The sequence below is a fragment of the Mobula hypostoma genome, chromosome 12 (assembly GCF_963921235.1).
Source record: "Mobula hypostoma chromosome 12, sMobHyp1.1, whole genome shotgun sequence".
NCBI lineage: Eukaryota > Metazoa > Chordata > Chondrichthyes > Myliobatiformes > Myliobatidae > Mobula > Mobula hypostoma.
Window position 1 is genome coordinate 75,645,396 of NC_086108.1, and position 24,160 is coordinate 75,669,555.

The 24,160-nt window shown below is 41.6% G+C and overlaps 1 protein-coding gene across 2 annotated transcripts in view; it reads right to left on the bottom strand.

Annotated features, from left to right (window-relative positions):
* Positions 1-223: 223 nt before the first annotated feature.
* mutyh (mutY DNA glycosylase) overlaps positions 224-24,160 on the bottom strand; it is a 47,695-nt gene continuing 23,758 nt past the window's right edge. For both annotated transcript variants that reach the window (XM_063064424.1, XM_063064425.1), the window contains exons 9-16: positions 21,238-21,335; positions 10,026-10,170; positions 8,927-9,014; positions 8,189-8,380; positions 6,147-6,292; positions 5,616-5,783; positions 4,893-4,931; positions 224-1,921 (exon numbers count right to left, since the gene is read on the bottom strand). In XM_063064424.1, coding sequence (XP_062920494.1) covers positions 1,790-1,921; positions 4,893-4,931; positions 5,616-5,783; positions 6,147-6,292; positions 8,189-8,380; positions 8,927-9,014; positions 10,026-10,170; positions 21,238-21,335 — 1,008 coding nt within the window. In that variant the 3' untranslated portion in view covers positions 224-1,789. The remainder of the gene's footprint in view (positions 1,922-4,892; positions 4,932-5,615; positions 5,784-6,146; positions 6,293-8,188; positions 8,381-8,926; positions 9,015-10,025; positions 10,171-21,237; positions 21,336-24,160) is intronic.

Genomic DNA, 24,160 nt, shown 5'->3' on the forward strand with positions numbered 1-24,160 from the left:
AACATGGTGGCTAGACAAGAAAGTGGACTTGGTACACAGGGTCTCATGGAATAGCAAGGTAACTTCAGAGCATCTAATGAGCCTACTTAGATTGGTTTCATTATGCTTGGCACAGACTTTGGGGGCAGAAAGGCAATATTCTATGCTCCAAGCAACATACATCAAAGTTGCTGGTGAACGCAGCAGGCCAAGCAGCATCTATAGGAAGAGGCGCAGTCAACGTTTCAGGCCGAGACCCTTCGTCAGGACTTCTTCCTATAGATGCTGCTTGGCCTGCTGCGTTCACCAGCAACTTTGATGTATGTTGCTTGAATTTCCAGCATCTGCAGAATTCCTGTTGTTTTTGTTTTTAATATTCTATGCTCTATTATTTGAAGAGTAAGTTGGAATTTGGTTCAAATCCCAAAAGAACCACTAAACTAAAAGACATCTAATAGTTTGACTCCTCCTTTCTCAAAACTATGAATTTTAAGATGGCAATGAGGTATTATTTAAATATAAAATCCACTTTCTTTCTTGTTTCCTACTGTGCATCCTGCCCAATAATTAATAGGCTTCAGACTGCAAATTTTAAAAATCTACTTCAGAGCATTTATTTAGAAAACTGTTAATCATTAAAAAAGATACAAAATATTTGTCATCAGGTAAAACAGGTAAAAAGATGTTCCACACTCAAGTAACGGTACTTAATTTCTCTCAGAAACAATGACTGACATCTTACGAGAAGCAATAATTAAAGCAAGATGGCACTACACAGTACAACCAGTAACAAATTGCAGTCTACATATGCACTTGAGGTTACACAGGCTTTTATAAACACAGAGCTGAAATCTCCAAAATCAATATTAGTATAAAAATTCTCTAAACATTACTTTTATCTTGCCCTAATAGCACAACATATGATGGTAGGAGCTCCCATTGACACTATAGATTTATTGGATTCACAAAAAATTGAATTTATTAAAAGCCTCTATGAAAATACATTTTCTGTTTGATCAAAACATAAAAGGAAAATTATAAGCTAAATGAATACCATCTTAAAATATATTGCCAGATTTGGATAACTATTTTTATTTCTTTTTACCAAGTTATCCAGTATCTAAGAACTGACAGGGTAGAAGGTGACTTACTACAAGAACCTGGCCATTTTCTCAGAAGGCAGCCATCAGTTGATCACAAGTTACTGTATATAGATTTGGATGGAAATAATTCAGCCCGTGATCAAGCCTGCCTTCCTACAAAGTGAATGGGAAGGATATGGTCTTTATTTCACAATTCTTATTAACAGTTCTACTCCGATCATGGCAAGTTGTAGAGGGGGACACGGTGCCTTGTTCAAACCACCTGGTGATTTTACACACACCTAACTACTGAGACAAATGGAAAATATCAGTACAAAAGTCAACAGAATGAGTGAAATAGTGACTGTAGGTTATATATTAATGAAGAATTAAGTTATTAAGTTGTCTGAGACATGATCAATGATTACACAAATTCTTACCTTTACGAATTTCTGTTAAAAAATCTTTTTGAAATGCAGTATAAAATGAAAACAATTTATAAAAACTACAGAAATTATGTAAAACTTTGGCATTTGTTCTCCATGAGCAGATGAACTCCAATGGGCATAAATTAGTTGCGAATTTTACAAGGCAGTGAAGATATATGATCAAAAGATTGACTTTAACAAAACCAAATCCTTAGCGATGAAACAAATGTTTGGCCTTGATCTGAATTATCTGTAGATGTCAAAAAGTGAATGGTGAATGATTATCTGACATCAAGCCAACTATGATGGCTTAATCGGAGCAGGACGTAAAAAATTATCCATTGAGAGCTGTCGTCCACTCAAGTCTTTTGGTGCTCTGTGTTTCCTTCCATTTCGTTCCTTTCCAAGATTTTTCATGCCACACTTGCCACCCTGCAGAGAGATTAAGGTGCAAGTTGTACATTACATTTGACTGGAGGTGGACATTCTAAATTAGATGGAGATACAAAAGACTGAGTGTGCTGGAATCTAGAGCAAAAAAAAAACTGCTGAAGGAGCTCAGCTGGTCAGGCAGCAACTATAGAGCGAAGTGGTCAGTTGGCATTTGGGGCCAAGCCCTCTTACCTGGAGAGGAAGAGCAAAGAGCATAGGGTGATAGGCAGTTTAAAGAGGTGGGGGGGCAGGGGGAAGAGCTAGCCAGTGACAGGCAGATCCAGGTGAGGAGCAGTTGGTTGATAGATGGAGAATAGCAAAGGCCATCTAGGACTCATATTAATTTCTCCTACACTGACTTGTCTGTCTACCATCTCCTCCACTGCCAGTCTGAGGCCAAATGCAAACCGGAATGACAGCATCTCATATTTTGCCACAGTAGTCTACAACCCAATGGCCAAACACTGAATTCTTCAATTTCAGGTAACTCACTCCCCTTCTGTCCACTTCTCTCTCCTTCTGATCTACCCAGATTTTCCCACACACCCTTCTTTCTAAACACTCATCCAATCCACTAAGCCCCCCACCCGCTGTCTTTCTCCTTCCCCACCTACTCCATCTGCCCTTTACCTACTCACTTCTCCCCTCCTTTCATGACTGTGACCCCAACCCACACTGTTCCCACCTTCCTACCATACCCCTCTTATTTGCTGTCTTGAGGAAAATTAAAGTGGATAAATCCCCAGGACCTGACAGGGTGTTCCCTCGGACCTTGAAGGAGACTAGTGTTGAAATTGCAGGGGCCCTGGCTGAAATATTTAAAATGGCGCTGTCTACAGCTGAGGTGCCAGAGGATTGGAGAGTGGTTCATGTTGTTCCGTTGTTTAAAAAAGGATCGAAACGTAATCCGGCAAATTATAGGCCGGTAAGTTTAACATCGGTAGTAGGTAAGTTATTGGAGGGAGTACTAACAGACAGAATCTACAAGCATTTGGATAGACAGGGACTTATTAGGGAGAGTCAACATGGCTCTGTGCGTGGTAGGTCATGTTTGAGCAATCTATTGGAGTTTTTCGAGGAGGTTACCAGGAAAGTGGATGAAGGAAAAGCAGTGGATATTGTCTACATGGACTTCAGTAAGGCCTTTGACAAGGTCCCGCATGGTAGGTTAGTTAGGAAAATTCAGTCACTAGGTATACATGGAGAGGTGGTAAATTGGATTAGACATTGGCTCAATGGAAGAAGCCAAAGAGTGGTAGTAGAGAATTGCTTCTCCGAGTAGAGGCCTGTGACTAGTGGTGTGCCACAGGGATCAGTGCTAGGTCCATTGTTATTTGTCATCTATATCAATGATCTGGATGATAATATGGTAAATTGGATCAGCAAATTTGCTGATGATACAAAGATTGGAGGTGTAGTAGACAGTGAGGAAGGTTTTCAGAGCCTGCAGAGGGACTTGGACCATCTGGAAAAATGGGCTGAAAAATGGCAGATGGAGTTTAATACAGACAAGTGTGAGGTATTGCATGTTGGAAGGACAAACCAAGGTAGAACATACAGGGTTAATGGTAAGGCACTGAGGAGTGCAGTAGAAGAGGGATCTGGGAATACAGATACAAAATTCCCTATAAGTGGTGTCACAGGTAGATAGGGTCATAAAGAGAGCTTTTGGTACATTGGCCTTTATTAATCAAAGTATTGAGTATAAGAGCTGGAATGTTAAGATGAGGTTGTATAAGGCATTGGTGAGGCCGAATCTGGAGTACTGTGTTCAGTTTTGGTCACCAAATTACAGGAAGGACATAAATAAGGTTGAAAGAGTGCAGAAAAGGTTTACAAGGATGTTGCTGGGACTTGAGAAATTCAGTTACAGAGAAAGGTTGAATAGGTTAGGACTTTATTCCCTGGAGCGTAGAAGAATGAGGGGAGATTTGATATAGGTATATAAAATTATGATGGGTATAGATAGAGTGAATGCAAGCAGGCTTTTTCCACTGAGGCAAGGGGAGAAAAAAACCAGAGGACATGGGTTAAGGGTGAGAGGGGAAAAGTTTAAAGGGAACATTAGGGGGGGCTTCTTCACACAGAGAGTGGTGGGAGTATGGAATGAGCTGCCAGACGAGGTGGTAAATGCGGGTTCTTTTTCAACATTTAAGAATAAATTGGACAGATACATGGATGGGAGGTGTATAGAGGGATATGGTCCGTGTGCAGGTCAGTGGGACTAGGCAGAAAGTGGTTCGGCACAGCCAAGAAGGGCCAAAAGGCCTGTTTCTGTGCTGTAGTTTTTCTATGGTTTTCTATGGTCACCTTCCTTTCTAATCAGATTTTATAAACTGCTTCCCTTTACTGCTCCACCTATCACCTCCTGGCCTTTACTGCTATGTCCACACCTGATTCTATTTGCCTGTCAATCCCTCCTCACCTGGATCCACTGATCACTTCCCAGCTCTTCCCCACCCAACTCCTCCTTTCATCACCCCCTGACTCTCCATCCAGATGAACAGTCTCAACCAAAAATGTTAGCTGTCTATGTCCTCTGCAGATGCTGCCTCAGCCACTCGTCTCCTCCAGTAGCTCAGCTTTTTTTTGCTCTTTTAGCTAAATCAGCTGCTGATGAAAAGCTGAATGGCCATTATGTGTGTGTAAGTCTACCAGGAACAGTTGGACATTTGGCTAAATAGATGTCAAATCCAGTATTCATTCAATATCCACACAGAAGGTGCAGATCAGAATAATATTCCTTCTCTCCAGGTTACGTACTGTGCCACAAACCAGACAGTGAACCACAAATATTCCTGAATTGGATAATTCAGATTATCGTATGACAAACCCAGACAATCAGAATAAAACCTTTTGAAGCCATAGCAACTGACTTAAATAATAAACCATGATGGACAGGCAAATCTGCCTGTCTAAAGCTTATATCAAAAGAGTAGAGAGCAAATGCCAATATAATTGCATCACCTACCTTCTCCATCACACTTGAGTGTTTAAACAAACGAAAGACCTGTAAATATTTTGAAAAGAGTTAATACAGTGAATTCCAAGTTCCGATGCAAAAATGTAAATCATTTCATGACAAGAAATACATTGTGTCAGTGCTCCACTGTGCTGGGCCAAGGCTATAATTGTACAAATAGCTCACTTCTCCCCTCAGCTATGCCAATATACTGAGTAAAAATTGGACCCCACTCTTATACCATTCAGGAGAGCTAACAATGGGCCTCCAGCCCATCCTCTCAGATTTACAGTACTGTGCAAAAATCTTAAGCACATATATATATATATATATATAACTAGAGTGCCCAACTTAAAACAATTCTGAGCACAAATTAAGAAAGACCACACAGCCTTGTTTGTCCCCACATTCAGTACGTATACTGACGAGTTTCAGTTTTCTCTCCTCGCCACCTTGCTTGGTTTCAATAATCACCCTTCCACTGATTCTATAATGCAAAAGAAAGCTTTAACCTCATGGAATCTGCAACAACTCTTTCAAAGAACAATATACTTAAACCAAGCAGTTAATTTGACAGAAGCATTGTATCATGATGGTGAAGACTAATGTCACTCAATTTGAACTTAGCTGCTCAAGACATTAGCCTGGAGTCTAAAACTGTACAACACCGTAAAACCCAGTACCTCCTGCTTCAGTTTAGTGACTTCGTATCTGAACGACCAGAATATTCACCTTCTTCATGGAAGTAGGAACAGCTGATTGAAAAAATTCAGCCTCAGTAACCCAACGGCAAGAAGGTTGCTCCAGGTCCTCTTGCTTCACAGTATCACCAGTCGTGTCATGAAATAAATTACTGTACACAAGATAGGTTTGATGAATATGAGAAAAGATGTGTACTACCTATATAAAAAAAAAGAAAATCCTGATTTAAAAGAGTGAACATTGGCTACTTCGTATTACTAGAACACAGTTAAGGCAATGGTGTTATACTTTTACTTAATTTTATTTAAAGTTAAAGCACAGTTAAAGGCTCTTTAGGCCCAATGAGTCAGTGCCGCCCGCCCAATCACACCAATGTGTCCTACCATCCTGTACACCGTTGGAATGTGGGAGGAAACAAGAACATCCGACGAAGCCCACGTGGTCACGGGTAGAACATACAGTGGCAGAATTGAACCCGGGTTGCTGGTGCTGTAATGGCATTACACTACCAAAGTGCTACCCTGTTGTCCTTACACAATTCAATCACATTAAACAGCTCACCTCCCCAACGTACTGCACATGTGTACTTGTAACAAGATTTCCTGTTAATTCTGTGAGCCGATCAGAAATCATTTGCTTCAGCTTCTTTTCTTTCACTTCAGTGTCCAATAGAACACTAGGGAAGTCCCACATTCCAGCCAAGAGTCCTGACAATCAAAAGGTTACAAGACACTGAATGAATGGATCAAAATCACCAGTTTCTTGGAAATGACAAAGAAAAGGAAAACTGGGTTACAGTTATTCTGGAAAATATAATACCCCAACACCTTGTAAACTTTCAATGACTCATTTAAGACAACCCATTAAGACCTCAAGACATAGGAGCAGAATTAGGCCATTCGGCCCATCAAGTCTGCTCTCCAGTCCGTCGTGGTTGATTAGTTTCCTCTCTCAACCCTATTCTCTTGCTTTCTCCTTGTAACCACTGGTGCCCTTATTAATCAAGAACCTATCAATCTGCTTTAAATATATCCAATGACTTGGCCTCCATAGTCACCTGTGGCAATGAATTCTACAGATTCACCACCGTCTGGCTAAAGAAATGTCTCCTCACCTCTGTTCTAAAGGGATGCCCTTCTATTCTGAGGCTGTGGCCTCTGATCCAAGACTCCCCCTCATAATGGAAACATCCTCTCCACATCCACTCTTTCCAAGCCCTTCAATATTTGGTATGTTTCAATGAGATTCCCCCCTCGTTCTTCTGAACTCCAGCGAGTACAGGTCCACAGCACTCCTTAAAGTTAACCCCTTCATTCCTGGGATTATTCTCGTACAGCTCTTCTAGACCTCCTTTCTTATATATAGGGCCCCAAACTGTACACAATACACCAAGCATAGTTTAAACAATGCTTTAAAATGTTTCAGCATTACGTCCTTGCTTTTATATTCTAATCCTCTCAAAATGAATACTAGCATTGCATTTGCCTTCCTTGCTACTGACTCAACCTGCAAGTTAACTTTCAGGACTCCCGACGCCCTTTGCTCCTCCAATTTCTCAATTTGCTCCCTAGTAAGAAAACAGTATATACCTTTATTCCTTTTACCAAAGGACATGAGCAGACTGCATTTCCCACTGTAATTCCCACTGCATTACATCTGCTACTTCTTTGCCCATTCTCCTAATCTGCCCAACTCCTTCCTGTTTCCTCAACACTACCTGCCCCTCCAACTATCTCTGTATTGTTCACAAAACTATCAATTCTGTCATCCAGATCATTAACATTGTAGCACACCCAACACTGACCCCTGCAGAACACCACTAGTCAACAGCAGCCAACCAGAAAAGGCCTCCTTTATTCCCACTCTGGGCCTCATGTGAGGCAGCCAATCACCTGTGCACACTAGTATTTCCTGTAATACCACAGGCTCCCATATTGTTTAGTAGCCTCATGTGCGGTACCTTGTCAAAGACCTTCTGAAAATCCAGTAAACAACATCCACTGACTCTTCTTTGTCTGTCCTGCCTGTTGTTTCTTCAAAGAATTCCAGCATATTTGTCGGGCAAGACTTCCCCTTCAGAAAACCATGCTTGACTTCGACCTATTTTATCTTGTGCCTCCAAGTACCCTGGAGTGAAGCCACAAATTTGCTGTTTTCTAATAAATGTAAGCTTCCTATTCTGGAAAGTTTTATCTGATGAGCTATTCTCTTAGCTAAACATTTACTTGCATTCATCTAGCTACATTGCAACATTGGTGAATATTTCTTTTGGAGCTCCAACAGACTCTCAAATATTTTCCCACAACTGGAAAGGGCACTGATCCCAGAAACAGGGTGCATAAGCAATTTCTGTCTTTTATACAACTGTTAGAATGCTCAGGAGAGGTGGACAAGTATCATTGCTTTGAAATGCAACACCAGACAATAGCTTTAAATAACAGTCCCGCTGGAACCGTATTTTAGAAGCAGTGTACCAGTATAAACACACTAACATATAGAACATCTTGTGTAACTGACTGGGGATGAATTATAGACAAATAATTTCTCTCTCCTCCATTCCCAGTCCCCAGCTTGCCGAATAATTTTCAGTTGACGATAGATACCAGTGCTGGGTCTCTGAACAAGGAAATACTCCTCTGCATCTTTGTTATCCCTCTTCCGTGTCACCACACAGGTCAGTGTGCGCTCTATTCGTGGAGGCTTTTTTGTAGGTTTCCTTGGATAATTCATAACTCCAAGATCGCTGTCCCAGGGTTCTTTGTCAGGCAAACATAGAGGGCAGTTTCCTCCACCACCTGCAACGTTAGGCAGAAACACTCATCTTACTTTATCTGATATTCACAAAAGCCCTGTTTTGCAGCAGTATTGGACACTAATGTCCTCTGACACAAACTTGTAGGACTGAGGGGTGGGAGGGTGGATCAAAGTCAACCACATTGCCAGGGCTTGGACCAAGCAACAGAAAGCTGCCTCAGAAAGTGTTTAATTCAAACAATTCCTGCCATCCTTGCTCCCAGAGTTGTGAAGATTGTGTGCCAATGCTTTCACTCCCACAGAACAACATGGAGGGATCTGCAAGGATAATTTCTTTACAATTCTCCAACTGTTGCATTTTTGATCTGTGTCTGAATAAAAAACCCACAGGATTTTCCTCTAAGTAGAGAAAAAGAATATTTGAAATTACAATCAGAGGACAAAACAAACACTTCTTATGTCTACAATATTTGTGGAGGTGATAAAATATTTATGAAATGCAATAACCTCATCTCCCACAATCCCCAATGCATTGTCAATCTAATAAACTGTACATCATTTCTGGACTAATTACTGATAATTCTTACCACACTCTTCAATGTCTGGGGTGGAGGAGGTCTTTGAAGCAGTGATACCTGGCAGTTTCTTTGAGACCATTTCCTGTTCCTTTATAACCTGAAAAGGGCACATATGCCAATGATAAGGAGACCTAATGCACCCTCAACTTCCCTTTACTGACCAGCTTTCTCAGATTTAGGACATCTTTCAGCATTTTACAACTATTTTACTACTTCTGAACTTTGGTTACCATTGTAATGCAGGAAATTACAACATAGTGGTAACTACGCTGCAGCAGTCCATGGCATTTCCTATTCACTATTAATTATTTTCCACCTCTCCCTGCCTACCTCGTTGTACACTTTTAGAAAACAATAGTTTCCCTGAGGATTTTAAGCAGCTTAGAGTTTCAAAATTTTGTTTTCACATGGATCACTAACCTGTGCAAACCTAAAGGTCAAAGCTGCTCAAAGCTAGGAAATGGACAGATTTTCAACTTTTTTGTCCAGGAATAATTTTAATTCAGGGTTGCTGCTTTGTAGAGGTAAACGCCAATGTCCGTCAACTGTACGAATACTGAACCCCACTCTCAGCAATTCATCGACACAACACATCAGACTGAGAAACTATTAACACTTAGCTTAGCCACTTGGATAATTGTATCATTCGCAGTTTTTAAGAACCCAAAATAAAGTGGAAGATGGATGTATCAAGAAGGCAAGTTGTATCAAGGATAGGAAGCTGGGTCTGCTGTGAGATTTAGCAAGTTTTGAAGGTTATGTACGGCATTGGGAGGAATTATTTCAGAATGTGGGAATATTAGAAAGGGCAGGCTGATCCAGAAGGAAATATCAAGCCTGACAGAGATAAACGTCAGCTGCAGTTGAGATGAAGAAACACTGTGAGATGGGGCTGGGTAAAGCTGGATGAGAAACTGGTTGAAGGATATGGTGGCAGCATCAACATTTGAATTACGCAGGGATTCTTCAGCTGTATTGAGTTGATATTAACACTCAAGCTTACAAGTGCCTACAGTTGTCAACCAGCTGATTATATATAATAGTTCTTCACATGCTGTTTATCTACCACTGTCAAACCAACCATCTTTATCACATACTCAAAACTTACCTGTTGGTAAGCTCTACAGTAGGTCTGAACAGGGCACTCTGCACAAAGGGGAGCTTTGGGAGTGCAGACAGTCGCTCCCAGCTCCATCATAGCCTGGTTAAAGTCTCCTGGTCTAACCAAATCCACCAAGGTATTAGCCAATATCCTATAATGCAACAATACAAAGATGAACGCATTTCAGATATATATATTTTGTGCCTTCTCTACTGTGATACAATCTTTTACAGAGTGGCTAATTTTTCAAAAACTGTTAATTTTTTTTCCAAACACCTAAGATTTGTGCAGTCTTAGTCTGAATTACTGGCCGAGTGTTTTTCAACCAGTTTCCAAACTAAATAATATGACAGCACTACAGTTGTCGCCACTTCAGTGCTCCGTGGACTCCTAACTTCAGGCAGCGTCTGTGCAGAGCCCACTCTCAGTGTAGGATTCCCCTGGCACTGGGTTTCCTGACACGTGCCAAAGATGCACAGGGAGATAAACTGGCTCCTGAAAATTTCTCCTTAATGGAGCTTAGTGGCAAGGAGAATCAAAAGGGAGTTGATGGGCATGTGTGAGATAGAATAAACTGCAGAAATAAAAGGAGGAGCACTGAGACTAATAGATAATGCGCACAGGAGGCAGCTTGGGCCCAATGGAACAAATAGTCTTCTAGAGGACAAGTTAAGTTGATTTGAAACATACAAAATGCATAATTGGTTCTGTTAAACTCATGAACCAATTTAGTTTATTCTGACCCTTTTCAAGGGAAGTCAATTGAGAAAATAACTGCAAACACTTGACCCTAAAGAACTTCTGCGACTGATCTCCAACAACAGCCATTGTGATGAGTTAGGCTCCAGCCGCTATAGATTTTTTTTTCTCTGATCCCAATTAATATTTTACCCATGATGCAATCAACTAGATGCTTTCATGATATTAAGGCTGTGATACCCACCTACCTCTAGAATGCAAGTTTGGATTAAAACTGGAACAGGGATATATTCTGAATAGCCTTTGCAGAACCCAGGCTGAGCAACTAGTGACCGGTTTATGCATGGAGAACTGAGAATTACTAGATAGTAAGCTTTACCACTGCTATAAACATTTCACTGCCACATTACCAGAGCTTACCCAAATTTCATGACAATCATAGATAGTATGGAAACTCAGCCTTCACCCAAGAACAGGAACGCTGGTTGCTCTTAAGTCTTAGAGGAAGTTTTAGGGCAAAAGTTTCAGAGCAAAGTAGTTAAAAAAAAATTAAATGCATCTCAGGTCTCACAGACATACAGACGGCACACCAGAGTACCAGATGGAACAAATGATACTGATGGATGTGTGCCCTCTCCAGGATCTCCCTTATCCAGGCTTCACCCCATCTCAATACTTGCCGCCATCAGTTTTTGAATTAGAGATGCAGCATGGCAACAGGCCCTTCAGCCCAACAAGCCCGTGCCACCCAAGTACACCCACGTGACCAATTAACCAACTAAACCAAACATCTTAACAACACAGGAGGAAACTGGAGCACCTAAAGTGAACTCACACGGTCACGGGACAAATGTATGAACTCCTTACAGACAGCAGCGAGAATTGAAACCGGGTCACTGGCGCTGAGAAGCATTACATAGAAACATAGAAAACCTACAGCACAGTACAGGCCCTTCAGCCCACAAAGCTGTGCTGAATATGTCCCTACCTTAGAACTACCTAGGCTTTACCCACAGCCCTCTATTTTTCTAATGTAGCCAAACAAGTGTCTCGAAAAAGACCCTGTTGTTTCTGCCTCCATCATCGCCGCCAGTGGCCCTTTGCACGCACTCCCCACTCTCTGTGTAAAAAACTTACCCTTGACATTTACTCTCTACCTACTTCCAAACACCTTAAAACCATGCCCTCTTGTGCTAGCCATTTCAGCCCTGGGGAAAAGCCTGACTATCGACACGAACAATACCTCTCATTATCTTGTACATCTCTATCAAATCACCTCTCATCCTCTGTCACTCCAAGGAGAAAAGGCCGAGTTCACTTAACCTATTCTCATACGGCATGCTCCCCAATCCAGGCAATAGCCTAGTAAATCTCCTTTGCACCCTTTCTATGGTTTCCACGTCCTTCCTGTAGTGAGGCAACCAGAACTGAGCACAGTACTCCAAGTGGGGTCTGACCAGGGTCCTATACAGCTACAACATTACCTCTCGGCTCTCAATCCCATGATTGATAAAGGCCAATGCACCGCATGCCTTCTTAACCACAGAGTCAACCTGCACAGCAGCTTTGAGTGTTCTATGGGCTCAGACCTCAAGATCCCTCCGATTCTCCACACTGCCAAGAGTCTTACCATTAATGCTATATTCTACCATCATATTTGACCTACCAAAATCAACCACTTCACACTTATCTGGGTTGCACTTCATCTGCCACTTCTCAGCCCAGTTTTGCATCCTATCAATGTCCCGCTGTAACCTCTGACAGCCCGCCACACTATCCACAACACCCCCAACCTTTGTGTCATCAGCAAATTTACTAACCCATCCCTCTACTTCCTCATCCTGGTCATTTATAAAAATCACAAAGAGTAGGGGTCCCAGAACAGATTCCTGAGGCACACCACTGGTCACTGGCCTCCATGCAGAATATGACCCCTCTACAACCACTCTTTGCCTTCTGTGGGCAAGCCAGTTCTAGATCCACAAAGCAATGTCCCCTTGGATCCCATGCCTTCTTACTTTCTCAATAAGCCTTGCATGGGGTACCTTATCAAATGCTTTGCTAAAGTCCATACGTCTACTGCTCTACCTTCATCAATGTGTTTAATCACATCCTCAAAAAATTCAATCAGGCTCGTAAGGCATGACTTGCCTTTGACAAAGCCATGCTGACTATTCCTAATCATATTATGCTTCTCCAAATGTTCATAAATCCTGCCTCTCAGGATCTTCTCCATCAACTTACCAACCACTAAAGTAAGACTCACTGGCCTATAATTTCCTGGGCTAACCTTACTCCCTTTCTTGGATAAGGGAACAACATCCGCAACCCTCCAATCCTCCGGAACCTCTCCCGTCCTCGTTGATGATGCAAAGATCATTGCCAGAGGCTCAGCAATTTCCTCCCTCGCTTCCCAAATTAGCCTGGGGTACATCCTGTCCTGTCCAGGTGACTTATCCAGGTGACTGATGCTTTCCAAAAGCTCCAGCACATCCTCTTCCTTAATATCTACATGCTCAAGCTTTTCAGTCCACTGCAAGTCATCCCTACAATCGCCAAGATCATGTTCCGTAGTGAATACTGAAGCAAAGTATTCATTAAGTACACCGCGATTTCCTCTGGTTCCATACACACTTTTCCACCGTCACACTTGATTAGTCCTATTCTCTCACGTCTTATCCTCTTGCTTTTCACATACTTGTAGAATGCGTTGGGGTTTTCCTTAATCCTGTCTGCCAAGGCCTTGTCATGTCCCTCCTGGCTCTGCTAATTTCATTCTTAAGCTCGTTACTGCTAGCCTTAAAATCTTCTAGATTCCTATCATTACCTAGTTTTTTGAACCTTTCGTAAGCTCTTCTTCTTGACTAGATTTACAACAGTCTTTGTACACCACGGATCTTGTATCCTACCATCCTTTCCATGTCTCATTGAAACGTACCTACTCAGAACCCTATGCAAATATCCCCTGAACATTTGCCACATTTCTTCCGTACGTTTCTCTGAGAACATGTTTCCAATTTATGCTTCCAAGTTCCTGCCTGATAACCTCATATTTCCCCTTACTCCAATTAAACGTTTCCCTAACTTGTCTGTTCCTATCGCTCTCTAATATTATGGTAAAGGAGATAGAATTGTGATCACTATCTCCAAAATGCTCTCCCACTGAGAGACCTGACCCCTGACCAGGTTCATTTCCCAATACCAGATCAAGTACAGCCTCTCCTCTTGTAGGCTTATCTACATATTGTGTCAAGAAACCTTCCTGAACACACCTAACAAACTCTACCCCATCTAAACCACTCGCTCTAGGGAGATGCCAATCAATATTTGGGAAATTAAAATCTCCCACCACAACAACCCTGTTAATATTACACCTTTCCAGAATCTGTCTCCCTAGCTGCTCCTCGATGTCCCTGTTACTATTGGATGGTCTATAAGAAACACTCAGTTATTGACCCCTTCCTATTCCTAACTTCCACCCACAGAGACTCCACAGACAACCCCTCCATGACCTCCTCCTTTTCTGCAGCTGCGACACTATCTCTGATGAACAGTGCCACTCCCCCACCTCTTTTGCCTCCCTCCCTGTCCTTTCTGAAACATCTAAAGCCTGGCATTTGAAGTAGCCATACCTGCCCCTGCACCATCCAAGTCTCTGTAATGGCCACAACATCATAGCTCTAAGTGCTGATCCACGCTCTAAGCTCATCCGCTTTATTCATAATGCTCCTCGCATTAAAACAGACTCATCTCAAACTATCAGTCTGAGTGCGTCCCTTCTCTATCACCTGCCTATCCTCCCTTTTGCACTGTCTCCAAGCTTTCTCTATTTGTGAGTCAACCTCCCTTTCCTCCGTCACTTCAGTTCGGTTCCCACCCCCCAGCAATTCTAGTTTAAACTCTCCCCAATAGCCTTAGCAAACCTTCCTGCCAGGATATTGGTTCCCCTCGGATTCAAGTGCAACCCGTCCTTTTTGTACAGGTCACACCTGCCCCAAAAGAGGATCCAATGATCCAGAAATCTGAATCCCTGCCCCCTGCTTCAATCCCTCAGCCATGCATTAATTCTCCACCTCATCCTATTCCTATACTCACTGTCACGTGGCACAGGCAGTAATCTCGAGATTACTATCTTTGAGGTCCTGCTTCTCAACTTCTTTCCTAATACCCTGTAGTCAGTTTTCAAGACCTCCTCCTTTTTCCTACCTATATCGTTGGTACCTGTATGTATCACGACCTCTGGCTGTTCTCCTTCGCACTTCAAGATATCGTGGACCCCTGTATCCAGCTCGGCTGAGAGTCTTTTACGACGAAGGGACAAAAACTTACGCTACGGTGGAGGAGGCAACGTCGGACCTGGCGGACCGGGGACTACCTATTAAAGTTATCACCGGAGTCGCTAGTGGAGGGGATTCGGCAGAAGTCGTGGCAGTTAGTGGGGCGAGGACGCTCCACTCGAACCAGAGTGTCAAACTACAAGGAAAAGCTGCAAATATTCAGACGCGAATGTACAGACAATACAGATTAATTAAGAGAAATGACTGAAAAGAGTAAATCGGACTTAAAAGTAAAATGAAAACTGGTAACTGAAAATAATCTAGGCGGAATAACTTGAATGATAGCAATATGGTCGAGACATAAATAGGAGAAAATTCTCTATGATTATTCAAACTGCTGAGGGCCCTCTAACACAGGGTGAAGATAGAGGTTATCCCTCTGAACTGAGGCGGGTCGGTGCTCAGGCCTCACTGTGGGAAGTCGGGAAAAATTTTCAAATGTTATACGTTCAGAAATGTCTAGGGTGTGGTTATATGTCTTGGTTTACTGTTGAGAAGGGATTGCTTACTGTTTGGTTAGAAAAGGAGAGTGCTTTTTTTCTACTAGAGAAAAATGCAAACTGAATTGGTAAAAATAATTTCCTATAATGTTAATGGGGTTTTGAATCCAATTAAAAGAAATAAGATTATGTCTAAATTGAAAAAAGAGAGGGCACAAATAGCTTTCCTCCAGGAAACACATATGAGCCAATCTGAACATGGAAAATTAAAAAGAATGGTCTTTAAGCATGTATTTTATTCATCATATAAATTGAGTCACAAAAGAGGGGTAGCTACTTTAAATCAAGTACTGTTAATTATGAACATATTTCAGAGACTAGAGACAAAGAAGGATGGTTTGTAAAAATCACAGGAAGAATAGAAGGTACAGAAATAACATTGCTGAATGTTTATGCTCCTCCAGGTAGTGAATGGTCATTTTATAGACACATTTTTGACCTAATGGTCAGTTCTCGAGGGGTAGTAATTTGTGGAGGGGATTTTAATATTAGATTAAATCCTATATTAGATTCTTCAAGAATAGTTACTCAGAATAAACCTCTGACTCGGAAAGTGAATTCATTGATGGAGGAGTTGGGAATTATAGATGTCTGGAGGGAATTACACCCTACTAGTAAAGATTATACATATTACTCTTTCCCTCTTTCAGCCTATTCAAGGATAGACTATTTCTTTATCTTTAATACAGATAGACTCAGGATAAAAAACTGTAATATTGCAACAATTGATCTGTCGGATCATAGCCCAGTCTCTATGTCTCTAATCCTGGAAAGGAAAATGAGGAAAACACTATGGAGGCTAAACTCACATATACTTAATAACCCAAAAGTAATGGAGAGATTAAGGGGAGAAATCAAAGAATATCTAGACCTTAATGACACGGGAGAAACATCACCAGTGATTTTATGGGATACATTGAAAGCTGTACTGAGAGGGAAAATTATTTCCATTACTACTCACATGAAAAAAATCAATGCACAAAAATTAGCAGACCTTCAAGGAAAATTAAAACAACTTCAAGTTGTAGATAGCAACAAAAGTAATTCAAATCGAAAACAGGAAATTAGGAAATTGCAAAGTGAAATTGATGATATTTATACGTTGGAAACTCAAAGAAATTTTCTTTACCTGAGACAAAAGAATTATGAAGTAGGAGGTAAATCAGCTAGATTATTAGCATATAAATTACGAAAACAACAAGCAGACAATACAATTCATAAAATAAAGAATCCAAAGACAAAGCTTGTGGAGAGTACAATAGGGAAAATTCAAGAGAGTTTTGAAACGTATTATCGAGAGCTGTACTCCCAACCCCGGGCCCCCAATGAGCCCTATATAGACAGTGTATTGAATTTTTTAGATCTACCTAAACTTACAGATTTACAAAATGAAAGTTTATTAGAACCAGTAACTGTCAAAGAACTGAACGTGACCATCTCTAGGTTAAAGGCTGGAAAGTCCCCGGGTTCTGATGGGTTTACCTCAGAGTGGTACAAGTCCCTGAAGACACAGTTAGCCCCATTACTACTTAACACCTTTAATTGGAGCTTGCAGAGAGGAGAAACTCCACCTTCCTGGAGAGAAGCGATTATTTCAGTTATTCCTAAAGAGGGTAAAGATAAACTAGAATGTGGCAATTATCGGCCAATTAGTGTTCTTAATTTAGATTACAAACTATTTACATCTATATTAGCGCACAGATTGGAAAAGCTTTTACCTGGCCTAATCCATTTAGACCAGACTGGATTTATTCAACAAAGACAAACACAGGACAACATAAGGAGAACTCTGCACATATTAGAACAGGTTAATAAGAACGAGACAGAGACAATGGTAGTAGGATTGGACGCTGAGAAAGCTTTTGATTCGGTTAGTTGGGCATTCCTATACAGAGTGTTAGGAAGATTCGGCTTTCAAGAAAGGTTTATTAAAGTAATTCAGACTCTGTATGACAGCCCAACAGCCCGAATTAAGATAAATGGGGACCTCTCTGACTCCTTCATTATAGAGAGGGGCACTAGACAGGGATGCCCAATTTCTCCTCTCCTTTTTGCGCTATATATTGAACCACTTGCCCAACTAATAAGACAGAGCGAAATCGTAAAAGGTATCAAGGTGGCAGGGATTGAACAGAAAGTGGCGTTATTCGCAGATGATGTTTTGGTCTATCTGAGTGAACCAGAAAAATCATTTATAGGATTGGTTACACTGTTGGATGACTTTGGGAAAATATCAGGTTATAAAATAAATGTAAAGAAAACGCAGGTTATGTCCCTAAATTATACACCATCCAAAAAATTGCAGGATACATACGATCTTAAGTGGGAAGCTAAATCATTAAAATATTTAGGAATAACCCTGCCGAAGGATCTTTCAACACTGTCACAGGTAAATTATGGGCCATTAATCTCAGAGATAAAAGCAGATATGCATAGATGGAATCTTATCCCCTTTTTAAGTTTAAATTCAAGGATAAATACTATAAAAATGAATATTCTTCCTCGGTTATTATATCTTTTCCGTACTTTACCAGTGGAGGTGGATGATAATCAATTCAGGGAATGGGACAAATGGATTTCCCGCTTCATTTGGCAAGGAAGGAAATCTAGAATTCGATATAACACCTTACAGTTAGGGAAGGAAAGAGGAGGTATGGTTCTTCCTTGCCTGAGAAACTATTTTTATGCCTCACAGATAACCCCTCTGTTATATTGGTGTAATAGGGAATATAAGGCTAGATGGAAGGAAATAGAATTTGGATTAGTTGACAGTTTTCCTCTTCAGGCCTCAATAGCTGATAAAGGATTGATGGCCCAGTTGGAAAAATTTAATAATGCTTGGATAAATCTTACATTAAAAGTATGGCAGAAGGTGGTTAATTCATGTGGAATTAATAACATGCTAAAACTCTTTAGATGGTGTGCATATGATACTGAATTCCTTCCCAACAGAGGAGTAAAAGATTTGAGCTATGGATAAAGAAAGGTCTTACAACCTACCTCTCATTTATAGATAAAAGAGTATTACAAAGTTTCCAAATCCTGCAGGACAAACATGGCCTAGAACATAATGACTTTTTTAGGTACCTTCAAATACGAAACTATGTTAACCAGAGTTGTAGATATACAGACCTATCAACAGTAGAATTAGAATTTTTCAAGATTCTGAATTCGGCTTGCAGTTCAATACCTAGTAAATCAGTTTCTCGCCTATATAATGCACTCTCCCATGCTAAAAATGTAAATACACTGTATATTAAAGAGAAGTGGGAGAAAGAAGCGGAGTTGGTACTTTCAGAGGAGGCTTGGGGGAAAATCTGCAGCTTTCAATGGTCCTCGACTAATTCTTTGACTTGGAGAGAACATTGTTGGAAAAACATTATAAGATACTTCAAGACCCCATATCAGGAAAAATATAAAGATACAAATGTGATGTGTTGGAGAAGGTGCGGCTCCAAGGAGGCAAATCATTTTCATATTTTCTGGGATTGCCCTAAATTAAGTCTATTTTGGGAAGGTATTCATAGAACATTAGTTAAGGTATTAAGGTCCCAGATACCTCTGAACTTTGAGACGCTCTATTTGGGGCATGTATTGTTCCTTGAACAGAAGGAAGATATAAAGTTGCTGCAGGGAAATCAATCACTAGAAAATGGCTAAATCCAATACCACCTACATTAGAAGATTGGTACGAAATTATCTTGGAAATATTTAAAATGGAAAAGTTGACCTACTCCCTGAGAACTCAAAAAGAAACATTTTATCAAATCTGGAATAAATGGATTGAATATATAACCCCAATGCGAGCAGACTTTAGATGACTCTCCTAATGATTTATATTGCTCTTCTCATCAACACAGTAATATTGCTAACGTAAGCACCCCTAGTCTAAATGTTTGTTGTTTTTTTTTGGAAAATAGAGAATTAACACAAGTAAAGGGAAAGATTTGGGAAAGGGATAAAAAAAAAATGAAAAAATTAAGTAAATAAGTACATAGGGATTGGATAATTATGTCTGTGGGCAGGAACAAATTGGGATATAAACACCTACAATGGTTGGTATATAGGCTTGTATACAACATTTTGGACCAGTGGAAATGGTCCAGAAGGGTTGTATGGAAACTATTATTACCATTTTTCTTAACAACTAATTTCATTACTTAGCCTAATAGGTTAGATTTACCACAGTACATAATTATCTATTTAAATGTTTATTTTGCTTTTATATCATCTCAATGTGTACTTAAGAATGTATAAATAATTGTAGTTTTATACATATAAAAAAATGGAAAAGGTTATATGTGTGAAAAAAGTACATGATAATTGTGAACTCCTTATCCAAATAAAAATAAAATTAAAAAAAAAAGATATCGTGGACACGATCAGAAACATCCCGCACCCTGGCACCTGGGAGGCAAACTACCATCCACGTTTCTTTCCTGCATCCACAGAATCGCTTATATGAGCCCCTAACTATAGAGTCCCCTATCACTGCTGCCATCCTCTTCCTTTCTCTACCCTTCTGAGCCACAGGGCCAGACTCTGTGCTAGCAGCACGACCACTGTTGCTCCCCCCCGGTCGGCCGTCCCCCCCAACAGTACTCAAGCAGGAATACTTATTGTTAAGGGGGACAGCCACTGGGGTACTCTCTAGTACCTGCTTCTTGCCCTTCCCTCTCTTGACTGTTACCCACTTCTTTGTCTCCTGTGGTCCTGGAGTGACCACCTGCCTATGGCTACTCTCGATCACCTCCTCACTCTCCCTGACCAGACAAAGGTCATCGAGCTGCATCTCCAGTTCCCTAATGCGGTCTCTAAGGAGCTGCAGCTCGACACACCAGGTGCAGATGTGGTCGTCTGGGAGGCCGGGAGGCCAGCAGTCTCCAGGACCTCCCACATTTGACACCGAGCGCAGAAAACCAGCCTCACAAATACTTTCTGTCTTTATTTTAAACAGATAACCTACCTGGCCTCGACCCCTTATCGCCTAAGCCCCGTTGAACCAAAGCCTTCCTACTCTGTCTCCCACTACTCCGTCACCCACTCCTCCAATGCCCGCTCTGTAAATCTGTCTCCCTTTTAAACTCTTCCTGCTGTTCTCACTGGCTGACCTCCAGGCGCTTGCGCAGTCATGCCCCGTTCAAACCGCTGAAGAAATAACCTACCATGCCACATCAAGATCCATGCTGCAGGACTGAAGGACCCACCGTACTCCAAGAACAGGTTGAACAAGGGAGCTACAGCACAAAGTTTAGCAGTGAGGTCTATAAACAGATAATGAACACTGACGGAAGCACCAGTGATATAGATACGAATACCTGTCTGTTGAAAATTCAAGGCTGAGTCCAAGACATCATTATTCCTTTATCTCGTTGTGTGATCTACTTGTAGATTTTCAGTGACAGATCAACAAACATTGTAGTTTGCCTCTCAAAAGATCCTTCTAATGCCAGCAATGGAGTAAATATGATCCACGCTGAAACAATGTATTCATCATGTTAAGTGTCCCGGTCAGTTTTCTGATGGGCATGATTTTACCCCAAAATGATCGCTACTGCAATTTGGCACAAGTAAAATAACTGCTACACATAATCTGTGCAAGTAGATCCAATTTTTAGACTTTTGCCCTTTAACCCCCTTACTATGCTACATGAATAGCTGAAAGAAAAGTGCACTTCTTACCAAAGGGATTCAATCACTGATGGGCTGGTGCAGTCTGCTCCAATTGCTCTCATACGACACAGAACTCGTGTTACATTCCCGTCAACCACACCAGTTACCTATAAGCAGCAAAAAGCTAGTCATGACTAAAACAATCATATTTCAATCTATTAAAAGAATACATAATATATAATGATTTGGAATCATTGTCACTGGATTTTCTATTCTCTAAAATGCGATTTCAAAATATAAATTTTCTTCTCAAGCATTTTCAAGGTCTTCTTGTGCACATTGTTCTTATATTTAGATAATCTTAAACTTTTGCTCAGTTGACTAGAACTTAAAAAAAAATTCTGGACAATTATTCTCCTGGCCTTATCTTTGAAAAAAATTAATTTGAAGCATAGCAAATAAGCACCTATGAAACAACAATCATGCCAACTAAAATATTACCCTCATTTCTCTTTTCTTTCCTCTACCATCTCTAGTTTCATCCTCAACTTTAATTTTGAGGCCCTTAGGGGAAATAAAACAACCAAACAGCTTAATGGTTATTGTCTTCTCGTACTGTGTGAATCAACACAACGTTCTACAATAATTTACTTAATCAACACAGACTGTGCCCAGATTACAACAGGGTTCCAATCCTGAGAACTGTTCAAAAACTGAACTCTCTGTAAGTTGGAAATGAACAAATGCTGGTTATGGGTGGGGGGGGGGGGGGCAGTCATGAAACAATTGTGACAGGAGAGCAACCAGGCTTGAAAAGAGCAGCTGGCAGCCACTAACACAATGAGCGAGCAAGCAAATCCACTCAGCTCTACTCGGCTCAAACCAGCCCCTGACTGTCGTGGCTCAGTGGATGGCTCACAGAAATACCCCATTCTCACCCAGCAGAAAATGACAGCAGCCTCACAGCAGCAAGCAAATACATTTTTCCAGTCCCCCAAACATCTGTTGTTTTTCCATAAATAGGATGTTCGGAGCTTTGGGAGGGCTAGTTATTGAAAATGGAATTGATCACTTCTGATGAGTTCATGGCAGAATATTGCTCCATCTCAGAATTCGGAATATGCCAAGTATGCCCGCAGGAAAATGAACCTCAGGGTTGCGTACAGAGACATATACGAGGAGTGATTGATAAGTTTGTGGCCTAAGGTAGAAGGAGTCGATCTTAGAAAACTAGCACATTTATTTTTCAACATAGTCCCCTCCTACATTTACATACTCAGTCCAGTGGTCGTGGGGCATACAGATCTTGGACCTCCAGAAAGTGCCCACAGCACGAGTGATTGATAAGTTTGTGGCCTAAGGTAGAAGGAGATGAGTTATACAGCAAACATGAGGAAATCTGCAGCTGCTGGAAATTCAAGCAACACACACAAAATGCTGGTGGAAGGCAGTAGGCCAGGCAGCTTCAACAGGAAGAAGCACAGTCGACGTTTCAGGCTGAGACCCTTCATCAAGACTAACTGACGGAAGAGATAGTATGAGATTTGAAAGTGGGAAGGGGAGGGGGAGATCTGAAATGATAGAAGACAGGAGGGGGAGGGATAGAGCTAAGAGCTGGAAAGTTGATTGGCAAAAGGGATACAAGGCTGGAGAAGGGAGAGGATCATGGGACGGGAGGCCTAGCGAGAAGAAAGGGGGAGGGGAGCACCAGAGGAAGATGGAGAGCAGGCAAGGAGTAATTGTGAGAGGGACAGAGAGAGAAAAAAAGAGAGAAAAAAAATAAAAAATAATAAATAATAAATAAATAAGGGGTGGGGTGAGAATGGTAGGAGGGGCATTAACGGAAATTAGGGAAGTCAATGTTCATGCCATCAGGTTGGAGGCTACCCAGATGGAATATAAGGTGTTGTTCCTCCAACCTGAATGTGGCTTCATCTTGACAGTAGAGACGGCCATGGATAGACATATCAGAATGGGAATGGGACGTGGAATTAAAATGTGCGGCCACTGGGAGATCCTGCTTTCTCTGGCGGACAGAGTATAGGTGTTCAGCGAAACGGTCTCCCAGCCTGCGTCAGGTCACGCCAATATATAGAAGGCCGTACCAGGAGCACTGGACATAGTATATCACACCAGCTGACTCACAGGTGAAGTGTCGTCTCACCTGGAAGGACTATCTGGGGCCCTGAATAGTGGTGAGGGAGGAAGTGTAAGGGCATGTGTAGCACTTGTTCCGCTTACAAGGATAGGTGCCAGGAGGGAGATCGGTGGGAAGGGATTGGGGGGGAGGGACGAATGGACAAGGGAGTCGCATAGGGAGTGATCCCTGTGGAAAGCAGAAAGGGGGGGGGAGGGAAAGATATGCTTGGTGGTGGGATCCCATTGGAGATGGCGGAAGTTACGGAGAATAATATGTTGGACCCGGAGGCTGGTGGGGTGGTAGGTGAAGGCAAGGGGATCCCTATTCCTAGTGGGGTGGCGGGAGGATGGGGTGAGAGCAGATGTGCATGAAATGGGAGAGATGCATTTGAGAGCAGAGTTAATGGTGGAGGAAGGGAAGCCCCTTTCTTTAAAAAAAGGAAGACATCTCCTTCACCCTGGAATGAAAGGCCTCATCCTGAGAGCAGATGTGGCGGAGGTGGAATTGCGAGAAGGGGATGGCATTTTTGCAGGAGACAGGGTGGGAAGAGGAATAGTCCAGGTAGCTGTGAGAGTCCGTAGGCTTATAGTAGGCATCAATAGACAAGCTGCCTCCAGAGACAGAGACAGAAAGATCAAGAAAGGGGAGGGAGGTGTCGGAAATGGACCAGGTAAATTTGAGGAAAAGGTGAAAGTTGGAGGCAAAGTTAAGTTAATTCAACGAGCTCAGCATGCGTGCAGGAAACAGCGACAATGCAGTCGTCGATGTAGCGAAGGAAATGTGGGGGACGGATACCAGAATAGGCTTGGAACATGGACTGTTCCACAAAGCCAACAAAAAGGCAGGCATAGC